The 25,431-nt window shown below is 46.2% G+C and overlaps 1 protein-coding gene across 21 annotated transcripts in view; it reads right to left on the bottom strand.

The window, feature by feature from the left end:
• Positions 1-1,739: 1,739 nt before the first annotated feature.
• COA1 (cytochrome c oxidase assembly factor 1) overlaps positions 1,740-25,431 on the bottom strand; it is a 53,848-nt gene continuing 30,156 nt past the window's right edge. For 14 of the 21 annotated variants that reach the window (XM_080386119.1, XM_080386121.1, XM_080386115.1 and 11 more), the window contains 4 exons: positions 9,581-9,683; positions 6,556-6,704; positions 4,731-4,807; positions 1,740-2,075 (listed from right to left, as the gene is read on the bottom strand). In XM_080386119.1, the coding sequence (XP_080242245.1) occupies positions 1,979-2,075; positions 4,731-4,807; positions 6,556-6,704; positions 9,581-9,674 (417 nt within the window). In that variant the 5' untranslated portion in view covers positions 9,675-9,683 and the 3' untranslated portion in view covers positions 1,740-1,978. Of the gene's footprint in view, positions 2,076-4,730; positions 4,808-6,555; positions 6,705-9,580; positions 9,684-14,749; positions 17,734-17,800; positions 17,988-21,362; positions 21,548-25,431 lie in introns of those variants that run through there. The other 7 variants (XM_080386123.1, XM_080386126.1, XM_080386125.1 and 4 more) reach the window with 6 other exon arrangements.

The following is a 25,431-nucleotide window of genomic DNA, read 5'->3' on the forward strand; positions in this document are numbered from 1 at the left end:
GTGAGCAAGCGTTGTGTTGTAGGCTGGGGTGGCTGTGGCTGGGCTTCCTGGACACCTTGCAGCCACTGCGAGTGCCAGGCTTACGAAGCGCACAGTGGTGACAAAAGGCAGTGTGTGCCAAGTGCTCCTGGCACAGACACGGGGAGGGATGGCACAGGCTCCGGTCGCTTCCCACAGCTCCTCTGGAGACTAGTAACGAATCAAAGCTGCGGCCAGGGAAGTTGCAACTGATGGATGTGAAGTGGTTGGGTTGGCTTTCCCTTGTCAACTGTTTGATTCCCCACCAAACTTCTTCAGTGACCGAAAGCCAGAGCCGACCATACTCTGAGACACCAGGTGGCCAGAGTTCTCCATATCTCCCATGTGGTTTTCTTGCTAGGTGGACTGCAGTAGTGCAAGGCTAATGTTTTTAAATCACACCGTTTGTAATTTGTTTTGTGAAACCAGATAGCAGTGATTTCAGTCTTAAAGCTGAGATGCTGTTTCTCCTTGATTCACCCTAATCCTTTCCCTGGTGTGTTGGGCATCCACGTGGCTTGGATCAGGTCTCACAAGTGCTGTTCATCCCAGCAGCTCTTTCTAAGTCCCAAACTAAAGCTCATATGTATTGTTCCCTTCTAAAAATGTTTGTCCAAGACACCTTTGCTGTGGTCTGTTAGCGTTTCCTCCTTACTTCGACATTTGCTCTTCAGGCTTGTTCAGAAGCCACTCGCCCAATTTGCTGGCACGTTGTTGAGCAGGAAAAATGCTTGCTGGTCTTTTAATGATTTTTTGCTCCAGCTCCCCCTTCTTTATCAAATACTCATTGCTCCTGAAAAGCTCTGTATTGCCTGTGCCCTTGGTGGATTTCTAGTACTCACATCCGGATGTTGAGATGGCGGGGAGAGAAGGGAATTGAGTGATATAAGCTCTGGGCTTTCCCCCAGCTGCAGCTTGATTAAGCTGCTGTCTTACAATAAATCCAAAATACACATTCCTCTGGACGTTCTTCATGGCTCACATGGTACTTCAAGGCATGAAGGCAGGACAGACAGTTAGAGGTATCTCTTTGCTGTCTCGGGCTGTGCCTTGGGCTTTGCAATTGTTTGAATGTGCAGTTTGGGGCAGGGGGTGGAAACAGTGTGGTGGTTTGGGTGGTTTTTTGCTTATTCCTCACCTTGCTTCTGGTGATGGGCGATTCTCTACCTGACTGACAGAATCAAGGCACAATCAAAAACCTCTTGTGTAGTCAGAGTAAACCATGGCAGTGTTTCACCTGTGCAGCACCTCTTGAGGGTTTTCCTCCCCAAGTCAATGTGGTCTCCTGAGCTCAGGTTGGGCAGTGCTGGTGTGAAGCTTTGGCTTCTTTCTGAATAAACTTGAGCATGAGCAGCAAGTCTCTTCCTGGAATTCCTGAGTTACCGTGAGTGGTCTCAGTGCTCTCATGAGCTTTTTAATGATAATTGTGAAGGGTGCAAGTCTACCTGATATGCAAATATTCATTAGGAGCGGAGGGGGCGGCTGCTTTGCCCCTCCTACCGTGGGTAACACCTTGTTGGGAAATGGGGGGAACCTGAAGCAGCAAGGGAGTAGCTCTGAGCAGATGGCTTTGCCTCCAAGCCATGACAGAGTAGCCCAGTGCTCCTGACTTTGTCTGCAACTGTAGAAAAGCTCAGTTTCCTGGCAGTTTGTTTATTTATTTCAAATTCATAATACCAGCACTCATAGGGCATAACACCTGGCTTCTCAGGAACAGCAAGTCTTTTGCAAGATATTTATTTTAGGCTTCTGCTGAACACATGAATACACCAGCAAAATAAAGAAATTACAATTATGACGATAATGAGGTCAGTCTTAAGAGAGAAAATTGTCTTGAGAGCACCCACTTAAGTAAAATTGTCACTTGGGCAACTGTGTACATTCATGGACACAGCAGGATGCAATCGATTAATGATTCCTTCGGCTCAATGGGAGGTGGAGAAGCAGCTGTCTTTGATTTTTAACCTTCTTGCACACCAGTGCTTTCCACTGGGGAGTGGTAAACAGGAATATTCTGACCATCCCGCAGTTTCAAGGTGACATCCTGAAGGCACCAGCTAATAAAATAAAAAAAATATTTTTTAACTTGTTTCAATCACTTTTAATAGTAGTAAAGTCAGTGTAGAAACAGCTGGCACAAAGAAACAAATCATTCCATGCATTCACTGCTTTTAAAAATTCTCTCAAGTGTTTTAAAACTTGGTTTGTGAGTGCTAGCTTCTGAAAGCTCTTTTCCCTAACAGCATAGCACAGCCCAGATTTAAAGGACTGGGATGCATGTTCCTATTTGTTGCAACTCAAATAAAATCCTGCCAGCTATTTTTAGACAGGGCATTCCTCCCCCAACCTGGTGCCTTTCTTCCTCTCCATCCTGCGGGTGCATTCCTTGCTCCACTCCTCTCCAGCCTCGGAGCCAGACTGTGTTGCTAAGGAATTAGCCTGGCTTGGAGGAGTTTGAACGCTGTGTGATCGCTCAATGTGACTGCTGAAACCCTGGCAGGGTACAGCAGTGGTTACTCAAAGGAGAAGGAAAACAGTGTTTGTTGGAGATGGAGAGGGAGCCTTTTCCTTCCTTTCAGCCCTGCTCCAAACCCACTTCTGTGAGACTGCTCGTGCTGCTTTTCCAGCTGGGAAGGACTATTATTTTGGGGTACTAAGATAGGATTTTTTTCAAAAGCTCCTGGCACTCACCCAGCCCTGCTTTTGCTGGCGTCGGTGATGAGTACATACCATGAAGAAATGAGGCTGCCGCACCTCTGTGCGATGGCTCTTCGCTTGCCAGCCCTCCGCCTACATCCGACCCGGGACGAGCAACTGCCTCATTGATAGCAGGGCCTGAAGGGGCAGCTGCTCGCTCCCCTCAGCGTGGCCTGGGCTCTCGGCCCTTCCCTCCGCTCGCTGCAGGGCAGGCAAGCGTCATTTTGCCAGACTGGTGCCTTGGTCGCCCTTGTCTCCAGGTGCCCTCCCCATCCCTGCGCTCCCTGCGCCTGGGTGAATGCCACGTCCTCCATGTCCAAACCAGCCCACACACTCCAAATTTCCCTTTTTTTTTTCTTTTTTTTTCTAGTTACTCTCTTTTTTTTTTTTAATAACCACATAAATAAATAAACCACAAGGGGCGGACTGCACGCTCGGAGTCAGAAGCATTTTGGTGGCTTGGAAGCTTCAGCTACCCCTGCGCTGAGAGCTCACCTCCTGGTGCGGTTGGGCTCTGCCTGCATCGCTCCGCTTGCCTCCCTGGGCTCTGCTGGAAATGCCCCCACACACGCCCTGCAGAGCCCCACCAGGATGGCCTGCTTACGTGTCATTCCCATTGGGGATTTCAGGAGCTTCTCTCTGTAGAGGAGATGGGAACCAGCCATTTTATTCTTAGTTGCCTGGCCAGGTGCAAGGGCACCTGGCCCCAAGCGGAGCTCTGCACGGGACCCAAATGTAAGCAGAGGTGGTTGAGTCTAACAGATTTGTCGGCCATAAAAACCTCTTACAGGAGATGATTTCTTTTTTCCCCCTCCTCTCTTAAGCTTGCAGAAGTGCATCGAGAGTTCATTTTAAAACAAAACTCTGAGAGACAGGCACTTCAGTTACTGCTGTAGTTTAACATCTTGCAACATTCAGTTACCCTCGCAGTAACTGAGTGAGGCAGAAGGGAACTGTTACTCCCTCTGCGAGGAGGGGATAAGGAGGAGCGAGGAGATCAGAGCTGGGCTTCGGGGAAGCGCAGGTGTGCAAGAAAGGTGGCCAGGGACCTCTGGGGCCACCTCTGGTCATGAGGGAGGAGGCCAGGCCTGGCCCCCCGAGTCTCTCTAGTGCCTTCCTCACATCCCCTTACACCTTACTGCCCGTAGTTTTTCAGAAGAGAAACCCAGTAAGTCGTGCTCATCTAATTATGAAAAGAAACCATTACCATATGGCTGTGGCAGCTGAATAAAAATGTTGCAGCTTTGAGTTTCTAACTAGAGCTAACAGAAGTGCCTACGAACTCCAAGAACAAGTATATGCAAAAGGTTTTGCGTCTAATAAAATGTTCCCTTTTGCAATGGAAAAAGGACTTTGAATTCACATAGCAATTCTTTGCTCAGTTCTAGAAGTCGGTTTACCTTTGACAAGGGAGGTTTTCAGGTTTCAGTACTACAAAAATGTAAATATGATGGGGGATCAGAGCATCCTTCTACTGTAATGTATTTGTTCTAGCACTTTTTTTAACTATAAGGGCACTATTTGTCGGATAGCTTGGAAAAAAAGCCCAAACCTGCATGATTTTTAGCTCACCTTGGCAGGCTCTGATATAATGTGTAATTTCCCTACTGCAATACATAGTGCTAGGCTGGAGTTAGCTGAGCAGCTGAGCAGCTCCTGCACCTCCTTGGGGAGGAGGGGTGGGGGGCACGCAGTATGTTACCTTGGATCACAGTATTCGTATGTATACTGAGCTATAGTTTGCAGAACACATTTCACACAAATGGGTGGCTCATGTTGCTCTTCTATGTGTATTCATAGGGACAAATTCAATATATTTCTCAACTAATCTACATTTTTGCCATAATGATGGTAATAACCTTTCACAAGACCTTTGGACATGAATTTCCGCTTCCTTTGTGTGCATGATCTCAGCAGCACGGGTGACTAAAACAAATACCCTGCTCCACTCTTTTCTCCTACCACTTCTCTCCCTGCACCTATGTGTTTCTCCTGGCACCTCCCCCCGTACGCACCATTGACGGGAGTGGTCCATCTCCGAATTAATGTAGAGGTACCCTGCTGATTTTGTTCCAGATACTGGTAACTTGATCTGCAAACATAAAAGTGCGTTAAGGATTCAGTGAAGCATGTAATGAAATGGACATTTAATCCTTCTACAGTCAAAGATGTGATTCTGATAGTTTTTTTACTATGTTTCAGAGTTTCACTGAGCTTTTCTAACGGCTAACATGTGCGTGGCTATACAAGTATGTCTGTTCTGCCATACGTTAATCTCTGCTGAAAGAATGTACTGTGCTACAGCTGCAACCCCCAGGGAAAACCACTCGCTCTCTGAAATATTTATGAGCAAACACCTTTCCTTACCAGCACGTATAGTGATCCAGAGGTGACCTGCGCTGTGTTAGGGCTTCCCATAACCATAAGAAACCTGTAGGTTGAGATCCTCTACAGATCAGTCCCTTAACATGCATAGAGAGAATAAGACATTCAACGATTTTCCTTAGCATCACAAATTCTACCACTCTGTTGTTTAACAAAGCCAGGAGTTGCAGTGGTGACCGTGGCTAATTGCATTTGGTCGAATGTTTGAATAAAAGAATTGTTTCAGGTGTAGCATTTGCTGGTGGTATTGCAATCACAAACAGAAAATGCCAGGGGTTCTCCAACAGGCCCAGGAGCTGGGAATACTGTGGAGTCAGTAAATCATTCTAGATTAACCAGTTTATTTCATAAGAACATGAAGGCTTAGGAGCATGAAAAAGCGCAGAAGAAAGTTGGAGGTTTGCCTCTTGGGTGAGGTCGGCAACAGCAGGGTTTGACTTCACCCTGAGTCACCCAAGCGACCGGCGTTCTTAAACGGTGACGTAGGAAAACATCAGTGGGACAGGTTCTCCTTTTCCATTGCCATAAGAGGTTGTGTGGGGTTTTGTGCGTTTTTGGCCTTAGATATGTTTCCTGGTAGAACCTCTAAAACCTGGGAAATGTTTTAGCTCAGGGTGAAGCCTGACTAGGGTGAGATGGAAAGTGGAATTTTAAGTGAGTAGTTAAAGGTTGATTTTTCTTGCCCTGACAGCCCCTCTCCTTCACTGGACCGTCTGCCCCATTCCTCAATGCCCTTGCCTAATCCCCAGGACTCAAAACCACTCGCCAGGAGGAATAAAATTATTTCAAATTTTGATCCTCCAGTAAGGGACCTGGACAGGTCACTGGGGACATTCTGCACCCCCCAGCAAAACCAGGGGAGGGCAGCCAGTCCTGGGTTAAAGGGTCAAAACACTGACGGAGAATCCTTTTCAGGCAGCAAGCCCGAGTGGAAGGGGACTCATGTTTGTGAGGTTTGCCCGGGCTGACAGCCGGCAGCCTTGTGCAATACCTGAGCACTCTGCGCAGCCTCCTCCAGCCCATGCCGGGCAGCTGGCCGCTGTGGCACAGACTCACAGGTGCTTCTGAAAACCGTGCTGATGTGCAGTACCACAGCATAGCTCAGGCAGCCCTAAAACTGCTCTGAGCAGAGCTTTAAAACAGCGTGAGACATACCGGGTAGGGAGAGGGAGGCAGCTTCTGCTTTAAAGCTGGATCTGACGTGTTTCTGATAATTATTTTGTGGTTTACAATAGCAGGACATGAAAATGCCGCCCTTGCTATTTCTAGTCTCTCACATAAGAGCGTAGATTTATGCTCTGGAAATCCATGCCTCTTCCAAAACAACTGGCATCCCATCCCACAGCCTTCCAGTGCCCCCAAGTGCCTCGTGACCTGCTGAACCCCCCCCAGCTGATTCCCTGTCACCCCAATGCCTTGGAGGGCCACGCTGTGACGCCACCTCTCAAGCGTTACCTGTGCTCTTTCTGTGTCCACACGATTACTCCCATCCATCAGTCGGATGTTGTGGATTTTAAGAGGGGCACCCAGGGCTTCCAGGGCATCAGGGCTGTGGTTCAGTTGCTCCAAACCCTGCTGGTAATACTGGGTCCTGGCAAAACCTTCTAGGTGAGAGAAAGAGGGCAGTGAGGACACTGTCCACTTAAAATAGAAGTTAAAAAAAGACATTTCTTCCAGACTACCCCACCTTCCCTGAAAAACAGTGCAAAAATATTAATTAGGAGAAATCTGGCTAAAGAAGGAAACCCACCCTTACATCAGAGAAGCAGTGCTGAACTGTGATATTGTTCAGCTCATTTAAGTGAATGTAACCTGTTCCATACCGATACACCGTTCAGCTCATGGCTGTCTCTCCCTGCTTTTCATACATTTGTGTGACATCTAAAAGGAACAAAAAAAGGAAACCCAAAAAGCACAAGGATGAATATCTGCAAATGTTCTAAAGGTAATTAAATTGTTTTTTGTTTTTTGTTTTTTTTAAAGGAGGCACAGAAAATACTTCAAGAATGGAGAAATATTTTGCAGACATTGGTGTGAGACTGGAACAGCTGCTGCTGCCCTGAAACTCTTGCTGTGGTCTTTTCACAGCTTTTCAGGTGGCAGCCACGAAGCTGAAGCTCCACTGATGGATGCATTAAAAGGGAGGCACAAAGAAGCACCATTAGAGTTAATGGTCAAGCAGCAACAATAGCACAGTAGTCTGGGTGCTTCGGTGTTGGCATATGGAGGACAATTGTGGTAAATTGCTATTTATCAGTGTCTGGTTGCTATGTATAGCTGGGAAATGCTGTGCAGTGGTCACCAATGGACAATGCGGAGCCGTGAGGCTGGAAACTTGCCAACCCTCCTTGAGGAGGCTGAGATTTGCTTAGAAACAGTTTTAAGTCTTGCCTGTTGAGGTTTCTAGAGGCACTTCACGCCAGCCTAACATCACTCCCTTGACATCAGGAAGGGCAGAGTTAAGCTAAGAGTGTGCATGTGTGAAAATTCTACTCTGGCAACTTTGCTCTCACCTTCCAGAGAGTTTAAAACAAGGCATAAGGTTTGTTTCCTGGTCTCTTCCCTGTTGTTATTACTCTTGGAACGTGAGGCAGAAGGATGCTTCCCCCTCTCCCTAATTAGAGGCATCCCCTGTGAGCAGGCAGCATCCAGCCAGCATAGAAGCAGGTTTGCTAGGCTGCAGCTTGTGCTGGTCCTTCGTTGGCCCCTGGGCCATCCTAAGGAGCTCCAGCAAAAGGGTCTGCAGCACACCAGCCCTTTAGTGCCTACACATCACGGCAAGCAACCTCCCAGACCATGTACAAAAAGTATACTTAAAAGTATGCTGTGCTCATCCTGCAGGGTGGAGGGGAAATGGGTTTGAGTTCCCTGGTGCTCCTTCTCAGCTGTTCTTCATTAGCATCTTGTGTATTGGACATAAAATGCCTAAGCCATTTGTCCATGTGTTTTTCCATAGGAGAGCTGAAAGGATGCTCAGGTTGGTGGGGGAGGCTGTTCCCATGAGGTGGGGGTGAACAGAGTGAGCAGAAATAGGGTTACCTGAGTGCTTGTGCAAGCTTTCGCAGAGACCACAGGCCCACAAGCCTCCCTTCAGCCTGAAGGCTGAACTGAAAGCCTGCAGCCCCCTCCCGCTGCTCCCACTGCTACGGAGCCTACTTGCTCCTCACAGGTCCCGGTACAGGCCAGTTCTGTGCAGGGGCAGAAGGGCCTGGGATGGCTGGGGGTGTGGGCCAAGGAAGGAAGGGTCCCAGTGTGGCTCCCCTATCTGCTGGAGGCTACAGGACGCACTCTGCAGCAGAAAGTGCCCTTTCAACAGCCCAGCTGGCTTGTCACCAACTCATCAGGCAGCTACTCGGTGGCCACTGATAGTGCAACAGAGCAAAGTAGCCATCGTGTGGCAGCGCTTGATGGCACACTAAGCGATGCCAGGAATGCGCCCTCTGCCCTTCTGTATAGCACAGGGGGTAACTCCACACACACGCACGCTGAGATTTCTAGATAACAATGCTGAAGCTGAAAATTAAAAAATGCTAATGTCCTTGTTAAAGCCAAATTCAATATTTTAAAGTGTAAGAGGATCATATAGCTGTTTTACTCCAGAGCTTGAGGGCATTAGCTGCCTAAAATTAAAACCTGCTTTCCAGCCTTGTCTGATCTGTTATTAACACGTGTAAAATGAAGGGGAGGTTTCAGAGCTTATCTGAGGGCTTGAGGAACAGGCTTGGCTGCACTTCCCTGGCAGCATCTTCTGATAGAAGGGCAAGTGAAAACCAGCATCATTTGATAGCACCGGCAAGGGAGAGGCACAGAGCCAAGAGGCCTATAGCACCCCCCTGGAGAGAAGCAAAGCTGCCTTCTGGTCTGATGTTAAATATCTAGGAAAAATTTTAGAAGAAATAAACACTTATCATTTGGACTAATAATTTGGATTATTGCCCAAAGACATGTAGTGACTCAAGCTGTCTGTAAACGGCACCTCTCTAGCTTTTTTTTTTTCTCCTTGCCCTGGTCTTCTCAGTGTTGAGGGCCCTTATCTGCCCTTCATTCAGGAGAAACTAATGATGTCTTAGCACTTTCACAGGCGTGTTGTGCTTAAGGGCCAGCACCACAGGGAGATTTACAGATAAAACCGCTAGACATTAATACCTTCTCACAGATGGTCGTCTTCTCCTGCCCATTGGTAAAATCTCAATAAGAAATGAAACTTGCATTACTGCCTGTTCTTCACTTGGCCCTCGCCCTCAGGAAAGCCCCCAGAAACCACCTTCTCCTGACCACACAGCCTGCTCCCTAGGCAATGCCCACCCTTGGAAAACGGAGCGGAGCAGGAAGCCCGGGGAGGCAGAGCCCAGAGGCTCCACCACACTTCCCTTAACTCCATCTGCTTTTCACCTCTTGCATGCTGCTATTTTCCCTGCTACACAAAAGCAAATGAAAGGGACAGAGGAGAAATAAGGTTGCTAACACCACCAATACTTACTTTGCATAAGATTATACATCACGAGGCATCCCCCGCCACTGAACAGTCCCATGAAAACAGCCATTTGCTGCAGTTTTCTTAGGGAAGCTGGCATTTTTCCTCCCTGAAAAGAAAAAAGGGAAGACATTTGGGGTTTTTTTTTTTTTGTTTTTTTTTTTTTTTACAACAACAAAAAAACCCACCCAAACCCAAGAGGTTATTTTCCCCTCCTCTTTCCTAAAAGCCCTTTCCAAGCAGGCCTGAATGCAAGCACAGCGCGCAGGCATCGGGCTTTTGCTTACTGGGGCCCCACCGCGTGCCCAGAAGGAAGGGTGGTGAGAACAGAGTAAACCTGGGACCCAGCCGCTTTGAATGTGTTTGTTCAACTTTTTAGTGATGCCACCACTTTGCTAATTGCCGAAAAGAAAATGACCTCCCTGGTGTGGCTGCGGGCCAGCGCTGCAGCGCGTTGTCACGGGGGCTGCCGGTGCCCGTGCGCTTGCTTGCACACTGCAAGCATTCAGGCTCCGGGGGCTGGATTTCTCTCTCGAGTAAACTCCTCTAAAGTAGACACCCTCCCGGCAGGGCTGGATTTGGCCTGGAGTGGTAAGGGACAGAGCCAAGCCAGCACTGTGCCAGCAAAGATAATGGAGCCAGGGTGTGTGTATTCTGTTGTTTTTTTTCCCAAGCCATGGATAAACAGGAAGGCTCTTGCAGGCTATTTTTCTTCCTTCCTGCACCCCCCCAGCCCAAGCTTGCCCTTGTAATGAGTCACAATTTTGGCATTTGAATGCATGACCCAACAGAATAAGAAACACTGCTGAGAAAGTCAATCTACTAAACGTTTCCACGGTTTGGGTAAGGGGGGAACCGAAGAGCCTGAGCTAACGCTCCTGCCTGCAGCAGGCTGGTAGGAATCGAGCTGAGTCGTCACTGGAAGACCAGCATGTTGCTCTGGGCTGTGGCAGGATGGGACTTGACTGAGCATCCGAGTACCGGCTTATGCTCCTGCTTCTCTTGCAGCTGGGATGGGAGGAACGGTCTTGACAGTAGTCAAAAAAGCCAACAAAAAATATCAGCAGAAAGCTAATATTCTCCCCTTTTCTGCCCTTTTTTTATGTAGGCACATAAACATCTGGATACTTGGGGAAACTGTGATTTCTAATCCCAAAGGTTTCACACCTTGGTTCTTGTGCCACGATGGTGCGACTTCGGCGTTATGCTCGGCGAGAGCTGGTTAATAAACTGAGGTCTGAGCCAGTTACAGAAGCGTGACCTGGGCAAGGCCACCCAAGTCCTGGTGTGAGAGCCCAGCCCCCAGCCCTGGGTGCGTGTGGCAGGCATCGCCCGGCCAGCAGCCCCAGCCGGGGAGGCAGGCGGCAGGGCTCCGTCCCACCGGGGCAGGGCGGCTCGGGCAGCCTCCCGCTGCTGCCGCTCCGCCGACATGCCTGTGCTCAGCCTCTTGCACCCTCCAGCCCAAGGGAAGCCACGGATGTGACCCAGGTACAACTTTCATCTCCTGCCCTGTCGGCACTAGCGTGCCACCATAATGCAGGCTACCCCTCAGCCAAGGGCCTTCCTCGGTAACGAGTTCCCTCGATTTTAAGAGCACTTAGTATTTGACTTTACCATTTAATTTGCTTCTGATTCATGGGTGGCTAGTCATGGTAGCAACCCAGAGAAGCTCGTGGGTACTGTGTCTATTTTATGCCCCAAAATCCCCGCTTTGTGCCATTGGTACAGTCCCCTGACAGTCAGTCGTCATCTTGCTCGCTCCTAATCTGTTTCTCTGTCAAGTTTTCTTCTTCACTTCCCTTGGGGAACTTGAGGGGCGCGAGAAGTTGCAGCAGAGGAAGTATGAGTGTGTTTTTGTAGAGGAACAGCAGCAGTAGTTTCACAAGGACAGTGAGAGCTTTCTGCCCACCCGCTTGTGTTTGCAAGTTTCCTTAAATTGCAATTTATAACATTATTTCATGCCGCTCCCCCTGCCCCAAACTGCAAGATCTGATTAATAACCAAATTTCCTGCAAGATGTGTTTGGCCAGGAGGAGGATCTGACACTAATGCTGCATAACAGGGAGGGGAAAAGAAAAAAAAAAAAAAAAAAAAAAGGAGAAAAAAAGGTGGTAAATCTGGAGAGTGGCTCAGATGTAACAGGCTGTGACGCGCAGCATTTGGTTTCGCCCCTTTCAAATTTGCAGCCAGGCAAAATTTGCTTTCTGTGATGAAATTCAGGGTAATTGAACACAAATGTCTGGAGGTGGGGGTTGCTGCCGGCAGTTTGCTGAGTAAAAGTGGGAAGACACAGAGCTCTTGCACCAGCAAGGAGGTTTTGACCGAGGCTCAGGGGACCTGCCCAGCAAAGGGCGGAAATCGGAGGCTCTGCAACCGGGTGTCAGCGGGTTTGAGGTTTGTTAGTCTCATGGTTTGCCGGCATCCAAACAAGGGGGATGAAAAGCAAGAGGAGTTTCGTGCTGATTGGTCACGTGCTTGCACATGCCCTCATCACTGCCTTCGCTCACAGCAGGTCAGTGGCTGCCAGTGCCCCGGTGGTGCTGTGCCAAAACAGTGCCATCTGGCAGGGGAGCTTGGCAGCTGGGGAACGGTGATCCCAGTAAGCACTGCTGCCCCATGCAGCACTCTCAGCTGCTCCTGATGTGCTGCCCCTGCCCACAGCCGCTGCCCATCGCTGGTCCTCTGGAGGCAGGGAGGTGGGGGGCCTGGTGTGCACCCAAGTTGTGCAGCCCATGCTGGCTCTGCAAAGGTCCTCGTTGCTGTCACAGACAGACTATCCCCATCACTTGCTTTCTGTTGCAGTGGGAAGCCTGCAGGCGGGACCACCCCATCCCCAGGCTAGCCCTCGACGCTCTCCTCCCACTTGTTTCTCAGCTGTTTTCCCAAGCTGGTCCTTTGACAGAACATTGCGGGAAGAGTTTCAGAGCTACACGTTTTAACAAGCCTCTCAAGACCTTGCAAACCTCTTTGATCCCACAAGTTCCCTGCTAGCTTCCAAAAGCAAGGACGGAGGTGTCCTTGGAGCCCAGAGCATCCCTCACAGGCGCTGCTGTTCCCCTTCTCCACCATCACGGTCCCTTGCAGCACGGGTGTTCGGATATTGCATCCAAATCCTTGAGCATCCCTCAGCATGCAACTGCTGCTAGCTTTTGAATGACGACACCAGAGATACTCATGGTCTCAGCTTGTGGATGACTGAGGCATAGTAAGAAGCTGTTGCCTGTGAGGACTCATTGCTAGGATTTCTGCCCTCTGGCCAACCGAGTGTTTGCTGCTCCCATCTTGCAGTGCCATGGAGGTGGCTGGCTGGGGAAGGGAAGCAGGGACATGCCCAGAGCCTTTCTGAAAATTACTTGCAGCCTGCAAAACACACAGGCTATGAAAGGGAAGGACCAAGCCCCCTCTACTTCATTCACCACAAAGGGAGTAACTGTAAGACCATATATTTAGGAGACTCTTATAAATAAAATGTGAGATTGCCTCCTAAGGAGGGAAGTTCACATTGCTATCTGTGGCAGAGATCTCCCATCAGAACCTGTTACACCACTAAAAAGTATGCAAGTCAACTGGTTAAAAAACAGATTTCTTCACTGCCAGTAATTAAAAAAGCACAGTTGCAGAACAGCGTAGCTTGGAAAAAAAACATCTTTCCCCCTGTGCTGCTTGCAGTGGTAAGAAAGATTAAGCGGAGATTAGCGCACACAAAAACATTGAGCCTACAGTTACCAAAGAGACATTAAATCATTCTAAGTAGTGTTCTCTAAAAATAAATGTTTAAGAGCACAGCTTCCTAATAAGGGTGATGTTCATTTTGTGCCTTGAAAATAGTAAGATATGGCAGAGAAGGTAGTGTTCAGGCTTGACTTTGAAACCAGGCAGGACTCGGGCAGTTAACAGCAAGATCTAACAAACCCAGAGAGGTGGAAGACTCCCAGGGTCACATGTGAAATGGTGGGTTACTGCAACAATAAAGTCTGGTTTTAATTAGACTTTGTTTTTTTTCCACAGAGGATCTTCTAAAAATAGGCTAGGCTTAAGAGATTCTCCCTTATTTCAGCAAATTCAGATTTTCTGGTTTGGTCTCTGAAATGTGTGTAGCAGAGGTTGGTCTCGGGCACCTCCACCAAGGGCAGGTAGCAGTGAAGCAGCGGCTTTTTCTCCAAGCCGCAAACGTTCACTTTACTTGCCTCAGACCTGAGCAAAGGAGCTAGGGCAGCATGTTCTTTGGGGAAGGCAATTCTTCCTTTTCCTCTTCCTTCTCTTCTTCCTGGCACTACCAAACTCCACCAGCACCTCCACCTTCTGCTTACTATCACAGACCAAACAGTAAGCAAGAATATTGCTCTGAAATCAAAGAGAAGTACCTTGATCCATGGAAACTCAGTGTGAGATCACTGCTGGCTGTCTCAATTTCCACCACCGCCTACTCACCTGGCCAAGACCGTGTACCACCAGGCCACCAATACAATCAGCTGGGAGCCTTTAAACCGCTTTGAACCACTGTCGTCCCAAGGTGCTGGCATGGCGCACTAAATATGTGTGGCAAAGACTACTATTGAATTAAATTAAAGCTTATCAATAGGCCTGAACACAGACCTGAGCGTCTAACTTCAAGGCTGGCAGCGTTGCCAGTCCTTCTGCAACGAAGGTCTCCCTAGGGCTGGTGGGATTTAAGTCAGCCCCAGGTCCAGCTTTTCTGCAAGCCACCCAGGTAGTCTTGGAAGTCACAGGAGATGTCAGGTAGTATCAGGCAAACCACACGCAAGCACAAGCATGCACTTGTAGTTCACATTCTTGCGCTCTTGCCCATCCATTGATCTTGTAAGATCCATAATGCATCTGGGTGCAAGCCAATTTCTATACTAATAACGTGCCAGGACAACATTTTAGAAACAACTTCTTGACGCTCACGCTCTACAAAATATCTCCTCATCAGTACTGTCGCCGAACAGAGGACAGTACAGCAGAAGCATTTGGACAGGCTCATCATTTCAGCATATTATTTTCCCACTTTTCATGGAAATAGCCACAGCGTATTATTTACCTCATTTCAGAGAAGTAACAGCACAAAGTATGCCCCCTGCTAGCACGTTCAGAAATACCAAAGGCTTTGCATGTACAATCTGCCTTCACCAAAACCTCAGCAACTTGTAAGAAAGAAGTTTGTTAACTCACAGTCAAACCAAAAGCAGGAGTAATACTCTTCTTTTCCTCAGTGGTTCTTCTACAGATGGACATACTTTGGCATTTAGGGAGGTAAAACACCTTCTCAGCCAGCTTTGGAATGGTCCCTTCCAGGGTCTCCTTGTGGATCGCTTCCTAGAAATGTCTAACTTACCCTGGTTAAAATGCTTTGAAGGGACATAGTGGTGTGTACTGGGGAGATTACTGGCAAGCCAGGAAACAGTGTTGTTTATTTTCTGCCTTTGCTGCTAGCTAATTAACCAGGAAAGTGAAAATAGTCAATAGAATGATTAAGGGCTCTGAACAGCCACCTCATTCTTGTATCACATTTCCTGGGGCACACGGTGCAACGCAGGTGGCTAGCTCCGTTAGTACAAAGCCTGGCATGGTACCTACAGATATTTTAGTTTCGTTTCCTTTTTCTACTCTCTTGGGTGCCCTCATCTGCACACTTTTGTATATTTATATATCTTCATACGTCTCCTGTACTCCACTGTTACAGACTACTTCCCCACGAGCTCTTAAGCGACAGTCTCATCCGCTGGGCTTGCCTGTACTGCATCTCTTTCCCCCTTGCCTGCCCACCTTCACCTCCGAGTGCCCTCCTCCCCTGCAGCCCACTGCACACCGCGGTGTCGGGCAGAGGGAAAAGGTGGGGCCACTGTTCCCCTGGTCTGAGGAGCCTTCTCCTGCCATCCCTCCATTTCTCCCTCTGTGAAATGGAGTCTGTCTTCCTAGCTGCAGGTAACGAAGGCAGGTGCCTAAATCCTTTTTTTGCTTTTCTCCCAAGTTGCCAAGAAGTTTGTTCAGTCTTTTTGAAGGCACTTATTTTCATGTGCCAGCCAGTTCAACAACTCACTCCAGCTCATCCTTCAATACAACTAGAGCTGCCCATGCTTTGTACTGAAAGATATTGCAAGAAAAGAGGCACGACTAGGGCATGTTATTGGAGAAGCAGGATAATTACATCTACAGTGTGACCCATTTTTGCTGTTATTGGAGCACGGCGTTATAGGTTAATGCTTAATAAGCTGTCATTAACATCCCTAATTGTATGTTTCTGTAATTGGACACCATGGAGGGGAGAGGAAGCTCTGAATGTTCACCTTTTGTGTTTTAGAGATGAACTGCAAAGGATTTAAGAGTAAGAACTCCTAAGTAGGGTAAATGAAAAAGTTGCATCTCAGGTGCAAGGAAGAAAAGGTCAGTGGTGTTTATGGTTTTAAGAGCGAGTGGTTTCCCTGAGAAAGCTACAGGACAGCTTCTTGGCTTCCCCGCCACTGGGAGTGAGGTCACGAGCATGGCAATCCCAGGTTCAAAAGAACTGCTCTGTGCTGTGCCCGTGCCTCCCCACAGCACACATCACTGCCCAGCTTCCAAATGGGCATGTTAAAAGAAAAGAATCACATAAAGAAATAGCAAATACAGTCCTCTGACTGTCCTGTGCTGTCAGGACGAGAGGGGAATAGCACTCTGTGCTTAGTAGGAGCTTAGCAGAAGTGGACTGTCAAGCCAGGGAGGTTTTTGTAGTGTGACGCGCGTTTTCTGTATATAGTTTCCTTAGAATAGGTTCACCAAACCTGCAAGGTAAGTGATCAGTGAAGAGTACCAAACCATTTTTCATGGAAAGATCAAACAGCCTGCAATGCTTTCTGTGCAGTGGCAACCACTTAGCTCTCTTGCCAGTCTGTGGGCACTTATCTGTGTCCGATACATGCATTATGCTGAAGACACTGACAAGTTCTCAAAGCCCAAACCAACAACCTATCAAGCCTTCAGTCAAGTTACTGAATCCTAAGAAGGGGGAAAAAACATCCAGAAACATGAAGAGTCTGTAATAACCTTCTTGATTAACAGGTCACATTTTACCTTGTAAAGAGAAAAGAAAATGGCCACAAAAGTTCATAGAAGTACTGCAGGGGTCATTGGGCTAGGAACTGCGTGGCTGTGTTCAATGTTAGCACCTGTCTGGAAGTTTACACACTCTAACACCAATGCTGATAAGGCTTATGCCTGTCTGTAGTCTTACTAACTTCAATAACACGATCCACATGCATGCATTAAATAGGCACACAGTAGACAGTGACCTAAAGGAAGTGAATGCCAGGAGAGGCAGTCACAGGGAAAAAATGTTTAAGGCAGGAACATAGTATAAATCATATGATGCTTGGTCCCTTGTCATGTGTCTGCTGCCAGAAATGAGGGGGTAAAAGATGTGATTTACTCTGCTATGATCAGCATGGAGCCCCATTTACAAAGCCTTTAAAAATGTCAGTGGAGACAGGAAGGTTTGCAGCCCTAAGGCCAAACATCTTGCTCATATAATGCCTTTTATTTTACAGTATTATAGCAGTACATACCTCTGGCACTTCACAGGCACCTTGCTCTTATTCATACATCCTTCTGAAAACCAAAAATAAATAAAATGCTACCCTAAATCCCCCCAGATTCACAGATGTGGTGAGTTTATTTCAAGTGCCCATCTCTACATCCTTCCCAGAAGGGCCTCTCCTTCTTAAAATTCTGGCCCTACCCTTCTTCTGAAAGTCAAGCCCCTTTGAAATACATCAGATCGACTCTTAAAGCCTAAGGCTTTGAGGGAAACTAATTACTTTCGAACATCTTGGACACCTGAATCGTTTCCAAAAGTTGGTCCTTGCCCATATGAGCAGAACTGGTTCAGTATCAGCTAAATCTGTTAACACAAATTAAGATCTGGGGAAAAAATAACCTCAAAGGCTTGTGACTTTTTAATAAGTGTTGAACACCAAAAAGAGCACAAGACCAACAGGGATTCTGACCTAGAAACATTCTATTCTCAGAAAGACAAAAAGGAAAAAAAAAAGTTATGATGGAAACCATTAAAAAAAAGAAAAAAAAGGAAAAGAAATTACCATAATACTTGAAGGTTTCCATTCAAGACAGATCCAGCTTGTTAACTTGGGCACAGAGCTGTGGGAGATAGAGAGAGCAAAAGGGCAAAGGAAGCGGTGGAATCTGCCACACCATTTGCACATGCAGCATCTGGAGTCAGACCTTTACCTGGATCTGAGGAGTAGCTACTGATTTATCCACCCGCTCTTGGAAAAAGGAAAAGATGTGCTGGATGCTCACAAGACAGTTGGATGTGAATCAGCTTCTCTTCCAAAAATGAGTCAGGGCAAGAGGAATTTCAGAGAACAGCTGACTGGAATCCACATTTTCCTCCTCAACATGTGTGGGAAAAGATCTGAGGGAAAATAATCTCTCTCCATTTAATGCTTTAGATGATGACTCTATTTGATCCACTAACTTTTAGGTCTTTCTAGCTCCTGTTAGGGCAGGCAGAGTTGTTGGTTGGTTGGGTTTTTTTTCATTTTGCAGAGCTGTGGCAGAAAAAAAGAACAGCTTTGCAGGAAGCCTGTGCTCGGCTGGGCACCTGGTCTCCAGACACCCAGGCTGTGTCCCTGCCTATGCACTGTCCTCTCAGGCTAAAACATACCAGCCTAGACAGGTTCAGCACAACTCCTGGGCTGCTCCCTACAGCAAATATACCTTTAGGGAAATAGGGACAATTCTTCCTATAGAGCTACAGCATAGGGCTTTTGCTCAGCAAAGAGGTGTGACAGTCCAAGAGCTGGACAAAAGCATAAACCATGGTTTTACACAGTGTTGATAGCTGAGATTTTTCAAAACACCATGTGCTTTTTGTGTGCTCGACAGCCAATACCTTTACAGGATCATTGTTGCCTAAAAGTGCTGGGATCTTAAAAAATCAGGCTGCTTTATGGCGTTTTCAAGCCACCCTCGCCAGCAGCTTTCAAATAGGGCTGCTAACATACGTACATCATACACTTATTGCTACCGTAATCTTCAAATACTCGTTTATGTGGTTTATTGGTCAAACATCAGATTACCCAGGGCTAAACACAACGCAATTTGACAAATGTGGTGTACAGGAGACACAGAGGTGTGCTGTGATCCATTAGAAAAGGAAACAGGACCAGTTAGCGGGAAATCACTGCTGCTCTTAATGACGCTGGCAGGGATCCATACCCACAGACTTCTTAAATTGAAGGCTGCATAGGAAAGCCTTTGCCTTTGACCACAACACACACATTTTTCCGTTTGTTTTTGTTTTGTTTTCTAGTTGCATGCTACCCAGCTCTCTATTTGTGAGAATTAGGAAGAAGAACAAAAGAGATACCATCACTTTTAGACAACGTGACTCCCAGGGACCTCTGCTTAGATAGAAAAAGCCCCTACTCAGTGTTACTTCCAATTTATCTGTGGCTTTTGCAGTTCATGCAATGCCAGTGCAGGCAAAGCAGAAGATGGTGCTCCCAGGTTTCACAAGCAGCTCAGGGACTGACTCACTGGATCACTGTGGCTAAAACCATAAACTTTGGGTGTCTCAATTCACACATGTAAAAATAAGTGCCTAAACACTTCCTGGTTCCTACTTTGCTGGAAGATAGTGACATTTAATGGCTGCAAAATGCTCTGACAGCCTAAGATGTAATTCTACTTAGGTGTGAAATTGCCAGTGAGCGGTACACGCACATGTTAAGAGGCACAACAATATGTTCGGGTGGGGGGGGGGGTGGGGGGGGGGGCGGGAAAAAAAGTATTTTGCAGCCTGGCACAGGGCGTGTTGTAGGACCAGCAAAATAATTACAGCAGCCACAGTTGGCACTTATTAGAAAATTAAAGATGCTGTTAACAGGTCATTAATAATCTGTGACTACCTGACTTAATAGTATTCTTCAGTCGACAGGCATGAGGGTGAGGGGGTGGAGGAAATGGTCACACCTTCTTGTATGTCACTGCAGAAGGCTGATAGCCTTATTTTTCATCACTTCGTAATCTGCTTGTTTACTTCCCTCCTGGTGTCTCTTCTGACGGGCTCTTCTCTTGCTGCTAGCTCTCACGACGCCAAGGGACTGCCAGGCTCTCGGCCAGGGGAAACCAGCCCTCACTGCGGGGTCGCAGCCTGGGAGCTGTCTCCCTGCTGCTCGGAGTCACCTCGAAACACTTCTCCTGAGTGTGTGCTCCTACTTCCAAAGATTATTTTGTCTGCAAGGCATCCCTGCGCATTTACAACGTGCTACGGTTTGATCTCTCGCATCTTGCTCCTTGCCTTCCACATATGGGCAGGCAGTTGGAGGAGGAGAGAAAAGCAACTTGTTTCTGTGCTTCTTCAGAAAAACACCCGCTCTCCAAAGCAGACAGATGCCTTAAAGTCAGATCTAGGGCATCAATTCATCTTTTGGGTTCAGCTGTAGCGTATAAAGCACTTGCTGGCTCTGGTCTAATGCTTTTTGACATTGTCAGGCTCCCCTTCAGCGAACTACTGCCTTGTAACCAACTTGACAGCAAGTATTGTTCTACATTTATTAATACCGTGTGTGCTATCTTCAAACTGACATGTTCCAAGGCCAAGCATCAGCTGTGCTCAGCTATGGCTTCAAAAAAAATACTCAAGACAACAGCACAGACCTCCTGCTGCTAATAAGTAAAGAAATAAATAAATAAGAACATGCCTTTACCATGCTGCTGCCACACATTTTTACCCTTTCAATCTCAATGTTGCAGTGATTTTTTTCTTTTCCTTGGGGTCTTAAGAATTGAAGGGCCCACTTCCCTGCACCCTCCTCTTTTTGGCTTTTTAGGAAAGGGTTTTTTTTTCCTCCCAGTCTTTTTTCAATTTATTCCTTTCTCTCTCTTTTGGATACTAACCTAAATTCCAGTAACTTAAATCTACATAAAAGTTAATTAATTTAAGGAACAGTTCTTTCCTCCCCTTTTTATTTTTTCTCTCCTTTAATTTTTAAATGCAGATATTTTTTTTTAGTATAGCCAATGTAATTTTCTATTATTTTTTAAAATGTTCAGCTTAATGGGTTATGTTTACTTAATCAATAAGCTGATGATGCCCATGACAGGACCAGAAGTGTTTGGTTAGCAGCAGGGAGGAAAAAAAATCAATAACTCCAAGCATTTGGCAGCTTTGTGGGCAGGAAATCATTTGTATTCTCTGGTTTAAATCAATGACCTTCTTTTCTTTGCTGTTCCAACAGGAAATTATAAACTCTGTGAACACTATTTGCATAGTGCCTTCTGCAATACATTTGTATATGCCTGGGCAAAACAGTATGTTAACCCCAGCAGCACTTCTCTGAGGTCTCTATTAGAGAAACCCAGGCACTTTAGTGTAGAGCTTTTCAGCTTCAGGCACTCGTATTTATTAGAAGTGAAGGCAGAACAGAGCGAGATGTGAAAAGAGCTCCTTCTCCACTTCTAACGGCACCATCAAAAGATGAAGGCATTATTATTTGGTAACAGGGCTGTCCACTGTAGTGTATGAAAACATGCCTTCTTTGTTACTTGGCAAGATATTGTATTTTCAGCACGACAGACAGAAACTTGCTACTTCTACCTTAAAGCTGCAACTGCACTTTTGTATCTTGCTTGTCAGGGTTGCCCTAATGCACGTTAGGTTGCCCTAATATGGTTTGGGAGTGCTGCACCTTAGTGTTACAGAGTTCATGTCTGTGAAAGTTTCAGCCCCTCCACCCTGCCCTTTTGCTAAATGCACTTACAGAGGGAAAAAAGAAATTGGCACCTTGTCTCGCTGTGGTGATGGGAAGCTGTTGCAGGAAGGCAACATCCTGAGAAAAGGCAGTGTTGAACCTGGCACTGAACTTGCCTTCTACCTTTTTCTGCTGCCGACCTCTCAAGTCCAGCTCAGCTATTTCTCAGCAGGTAGGAGAGCTGGCATTCAAAAAGACAAGCTAGTCACCACAGATGGAGGAGGTGTGTGACTCTGTTTTCTGTATTTCCCCCCACGTGATCACAGTGCAGCCCCAAAGCCTGGTTGTCTTGTCTATATGACCAGAGCTAAGTGTTGCAGCTTGCAGCACCAGCAACTGGCACTGGAAAGCTCCTGGACCTAACCACCCCTTGATGTGCCCATCTTCATCCTTTGCAGGTGAATGACATGGTAAATCAGTCTGAAAAAAAAGTATTGTAATCCCAGAAACTATCAAGGCCTCAGCATTCTGCATTGAAGTTACATGTCATAAAATTCAGGCATCCAGATTTCTCTGCTTTGCTTTTGCATATGACAAGTCCTTTCACCACAGTTCTCAGTATCCTGCCTGGGCTCCCAATGCCACTGGCACAAAGCTGTAGTCATCAGGTGATACTTAAGTATATTTATTAGTTATGTCACAGCTTTCCCTCCCTGAAACCAAAAGGATAGGAATGTTACTTGGAGGGATTGACGTGGAAGTAATAAGCAATTCTTGCACTCCTGCTTTGTTTTACCTAATGGCCAGATGTAAGGTCACCCATCCTGATCCCACAAGCATTTCATTCCTTCCCCCTGCAAACTCTACATGCTTTTTGGGGTCCCTTCCAGAGCTCCTGGTTGCTGGAGCACCCTTTGCATTTCTAAAATTAGCTGTTCCTTGATTGAAGGGAGCCACCAAGAAAATTAGGTGCCTTGCTTTCTCACTGACAAGAGACCAAAGCAGCATTACAGAAGGGCTAAGGTCAGAAGGGACCTCTGGAGGTGACTTTGTCCAGTCTCCCTGCTCAAATGGGTTCGCCTTAAGCCAGTTTCCCAAGACAATGTCCAGATGGTTTTTGAGTATCTCCAAGGATGAAGACTCCACAGCCTCCCTGGGCAACTTGTGACAGCACTTAGTCACCCTCACAGTGAACAAGTGTTTCCTGATGTTCAGACTGTACCTCCTGTTTCAGTTTGTGCCCATTGCCACTGATCCCATCACTGGGCACCGCTGGAAAGAGCCTGGCTCCCGTTTCTTCACACTCCTTTCAGGTATTTACTCCCCCTCGAGCCTTCTCTACTCTGAACAGTCCCAGAAAGCAGAGTGCTAAATCAAAGGATGAACTGGGTAGCTATTGCTCACTTGACTTCCTTCTACTGAGGGGGTCAAAAGCAAATGTGCCTTTCTTTCCTTCTTCCTTTTCCTCCCTTTCCCATGCATACATCTCCTAAATGTCATGCTGTCACCTCTTGCCACTGAACCTGGAATCTTTCTGTATCACAACTAAAATGTTTTAATCTGGAAAAATGAGCAAATAGAATAGCTTATGCCAAAAATACGAACTGGTCTGGTTAGTTTTAGGCTTCGGACTGATTTGTGAGAGATTTATGTTTACATATGAATAAAACATAATCAGAAACTGTGGAGTGACAGTGGTGCATGTACAAAGAGGAGAGCAGCTCTTGTTACACATGGGAACGTACAGGCCGTAATCTAATTCTTCTGAGGTTGTGAAAGGTGTGCTGTGTGACTAATTCATTTCACTAATATATGCCAAGCCACTTTCATTATGGAAAAAATTACTTTCCTAGATAATTTGTTTTTTAATGACTTATCATAGTTGTTACCCTCCTAAGGGTGTATATTTTCCACTACGCAAAAAACTTGTATGGAATAAAAAAAATGCTGATAGACTCAAAAACTGCATTTAGCTTCCAAACAGAAGTTTGTGGGTTGTTGGTTTTTTAATATATATAAGCTACGGTCTTTTGAGGTTTTTGCTCAGAAGACAACCATGTGTTTCATGTGGCCTCTGTTTACAAAAAGGAAAATATAATTCTTTCTGGGGGAAAGAAACTAGATTACACTGCAGGAAAAGGAGATTTAGTGCTGCAGCATTCAAGAGTACTCGGATGAAAATTCAGCTCAAGAACCCTGTACTGAATTTAGGGCACAGATTTAGCAGTTGGCTGTGTTCTTGCATTGCACTTAAACGTTACTGCTGTATTCATACTGAATTGAATGGGGTTTGCAACGGAAAAGCAAGACTCACTGTCTTCAGTGTTTAATACAGGCTAATGACTTTGCTGACTTCAGTAGACTAATTCTTTATTTACACTGCTATAAGCAAGAGCAAAGCCAGATTAGGGAAGTACCTCAAAACAACAGTGTTCAGATATGTATTTAATCTTTGTTAAACATCTGGAATAAAATGCACTATTCATTGCTCTTACCATTCTCTCTATAAATACATTGTGAAATGGCTTGTATTATTTTTTAACCTTTATAACATTAGTACTGAGGACGCATAGTCCCCATAGGTTACTCTCCTCATGTAACACTCCTTTGGTGTAAATCCAATCACTTTAAATGAGGTATAACTTGGTACCAGAGAAGACAGAATTGGCTAGTTTAGTGTGTGTATGTACAAACAATAAGAGAGCAGAACTGGCTGATAGATATACAAAGCTAAAATTTACCCCACCTGCTCCTCTGCCCAAGGCTGGCACAGAAGAGGAGCAAAATGTCCTCCTTTCCTGCCCTCAATATTCAGATCCATTAGACACACCCTCAAGTGTCTTATCTGTTCTCCATTTGTATTGGCCATTCCTTTCTAACAGGCCATTCTCCTCCACCCAAGACAAGCAGCTAGGCAAGCAACTAGTGCTATACCCTGGCTTGGAAGTTCCTATAAGTATGGGATTTTCCCCTGGGCATATTCTGTCTGAGCCGTTTTATGATGCAAAGGTCTTCCTGGAAAAAAGAACTGGCCCTACAAGGTCTGGATGCCTTGCTGAGAGACGAATACTAGTTAGCACATATAGTATCCAGTACTGGTGGGGAAAGGAAGAAGAAAGCAACCAAGCATTTTTAACTAACGCAACAATGCACTCTGACTGCATTTTCCCCAAAATCCATTTGTTAACTGTGATTCAGTATGCGCCATTTGTGCTTTATGGGATGAAGAGCCCAAGCCAGTTTACTGGTGAAAGTAACAACTTTCTCATTAAAAGTTAATGGCAATGTTTTAATTAGTCCCAGGGTTCTGGTAGAAAGTTAAGTCCTTCCTTCAATAACCAGCAGTTACAGAGGCAGTAAGTGTTAATAACCTAATAGGAAGTAAACTAGGCAGGCGTACATTCCATCACCCAGAAAACTGATTTCATGTAGGTTTTTGAAGGACTGTTCACACTTTAAACCAAAAGCGGTTGTTCTTTAATACGGAGAGTTGGGCTGTTTGTAGCTCTTAATGCTGCAGCCCCATCATGTTGTTCCCCATTTCCTGCAGACCTGATGTTTAACATGCTCCCTGCTATACAATTTGAAGCTTAAAATGTCACCTGGTTTAGGAGTGGGGAGGTGAAGAAATTGAAATGGGAGCAGCAACCATTCTCAGGCTTATAGCAACTCTGCTCAGACACCAAAAGAATAAACATAAGAAACCACGAGAGATTTAAATTAAATAGGTTTGTTTCTGATATGAGCTTTTCAAGCCACAAATGGACTTTTATAAAGACAAAGAGTATGCATGGCCATTATGCAGGAATGGGAAAGGGCTGCATTGTATGAGTGTGACACCGGGAAGGACCTAGTGGCAACAGCAAAGAACAAAGTTTTGCCAAATGCTGGCCTAAAGGCCAACAGGAACAACCAGCTGCTTTTCATCTCTACCCAAAACGAGAGCAGCCAGTTGCATTGCCTGCCCTCCCCCATTTCTCTAGTCACCAAGGTTTTAGTTGGAGGAAACATTCTCTTAAGCAGCACCCAGCAAATTGCAAGGAAAACCAAAGATGAGCTTTTTGAAATGTTTCTGTATCTTTAGGGATACAGTAACATTTAGGGATACTGTATCTTTAGGATAGGGAGTTGTCACTGATTAGTGACATGGCTTTCTGAACC

Source organism: Falco punctatus (genome assembly GCF_963210335.1).
Source record: "Falco punctatus genome assembly, chromosome: 4".
NCBI lineage: Eukaryota > Metazoa > Chordata > Aves > Falconiformes > Falconidae > Falco > Falco punctatus.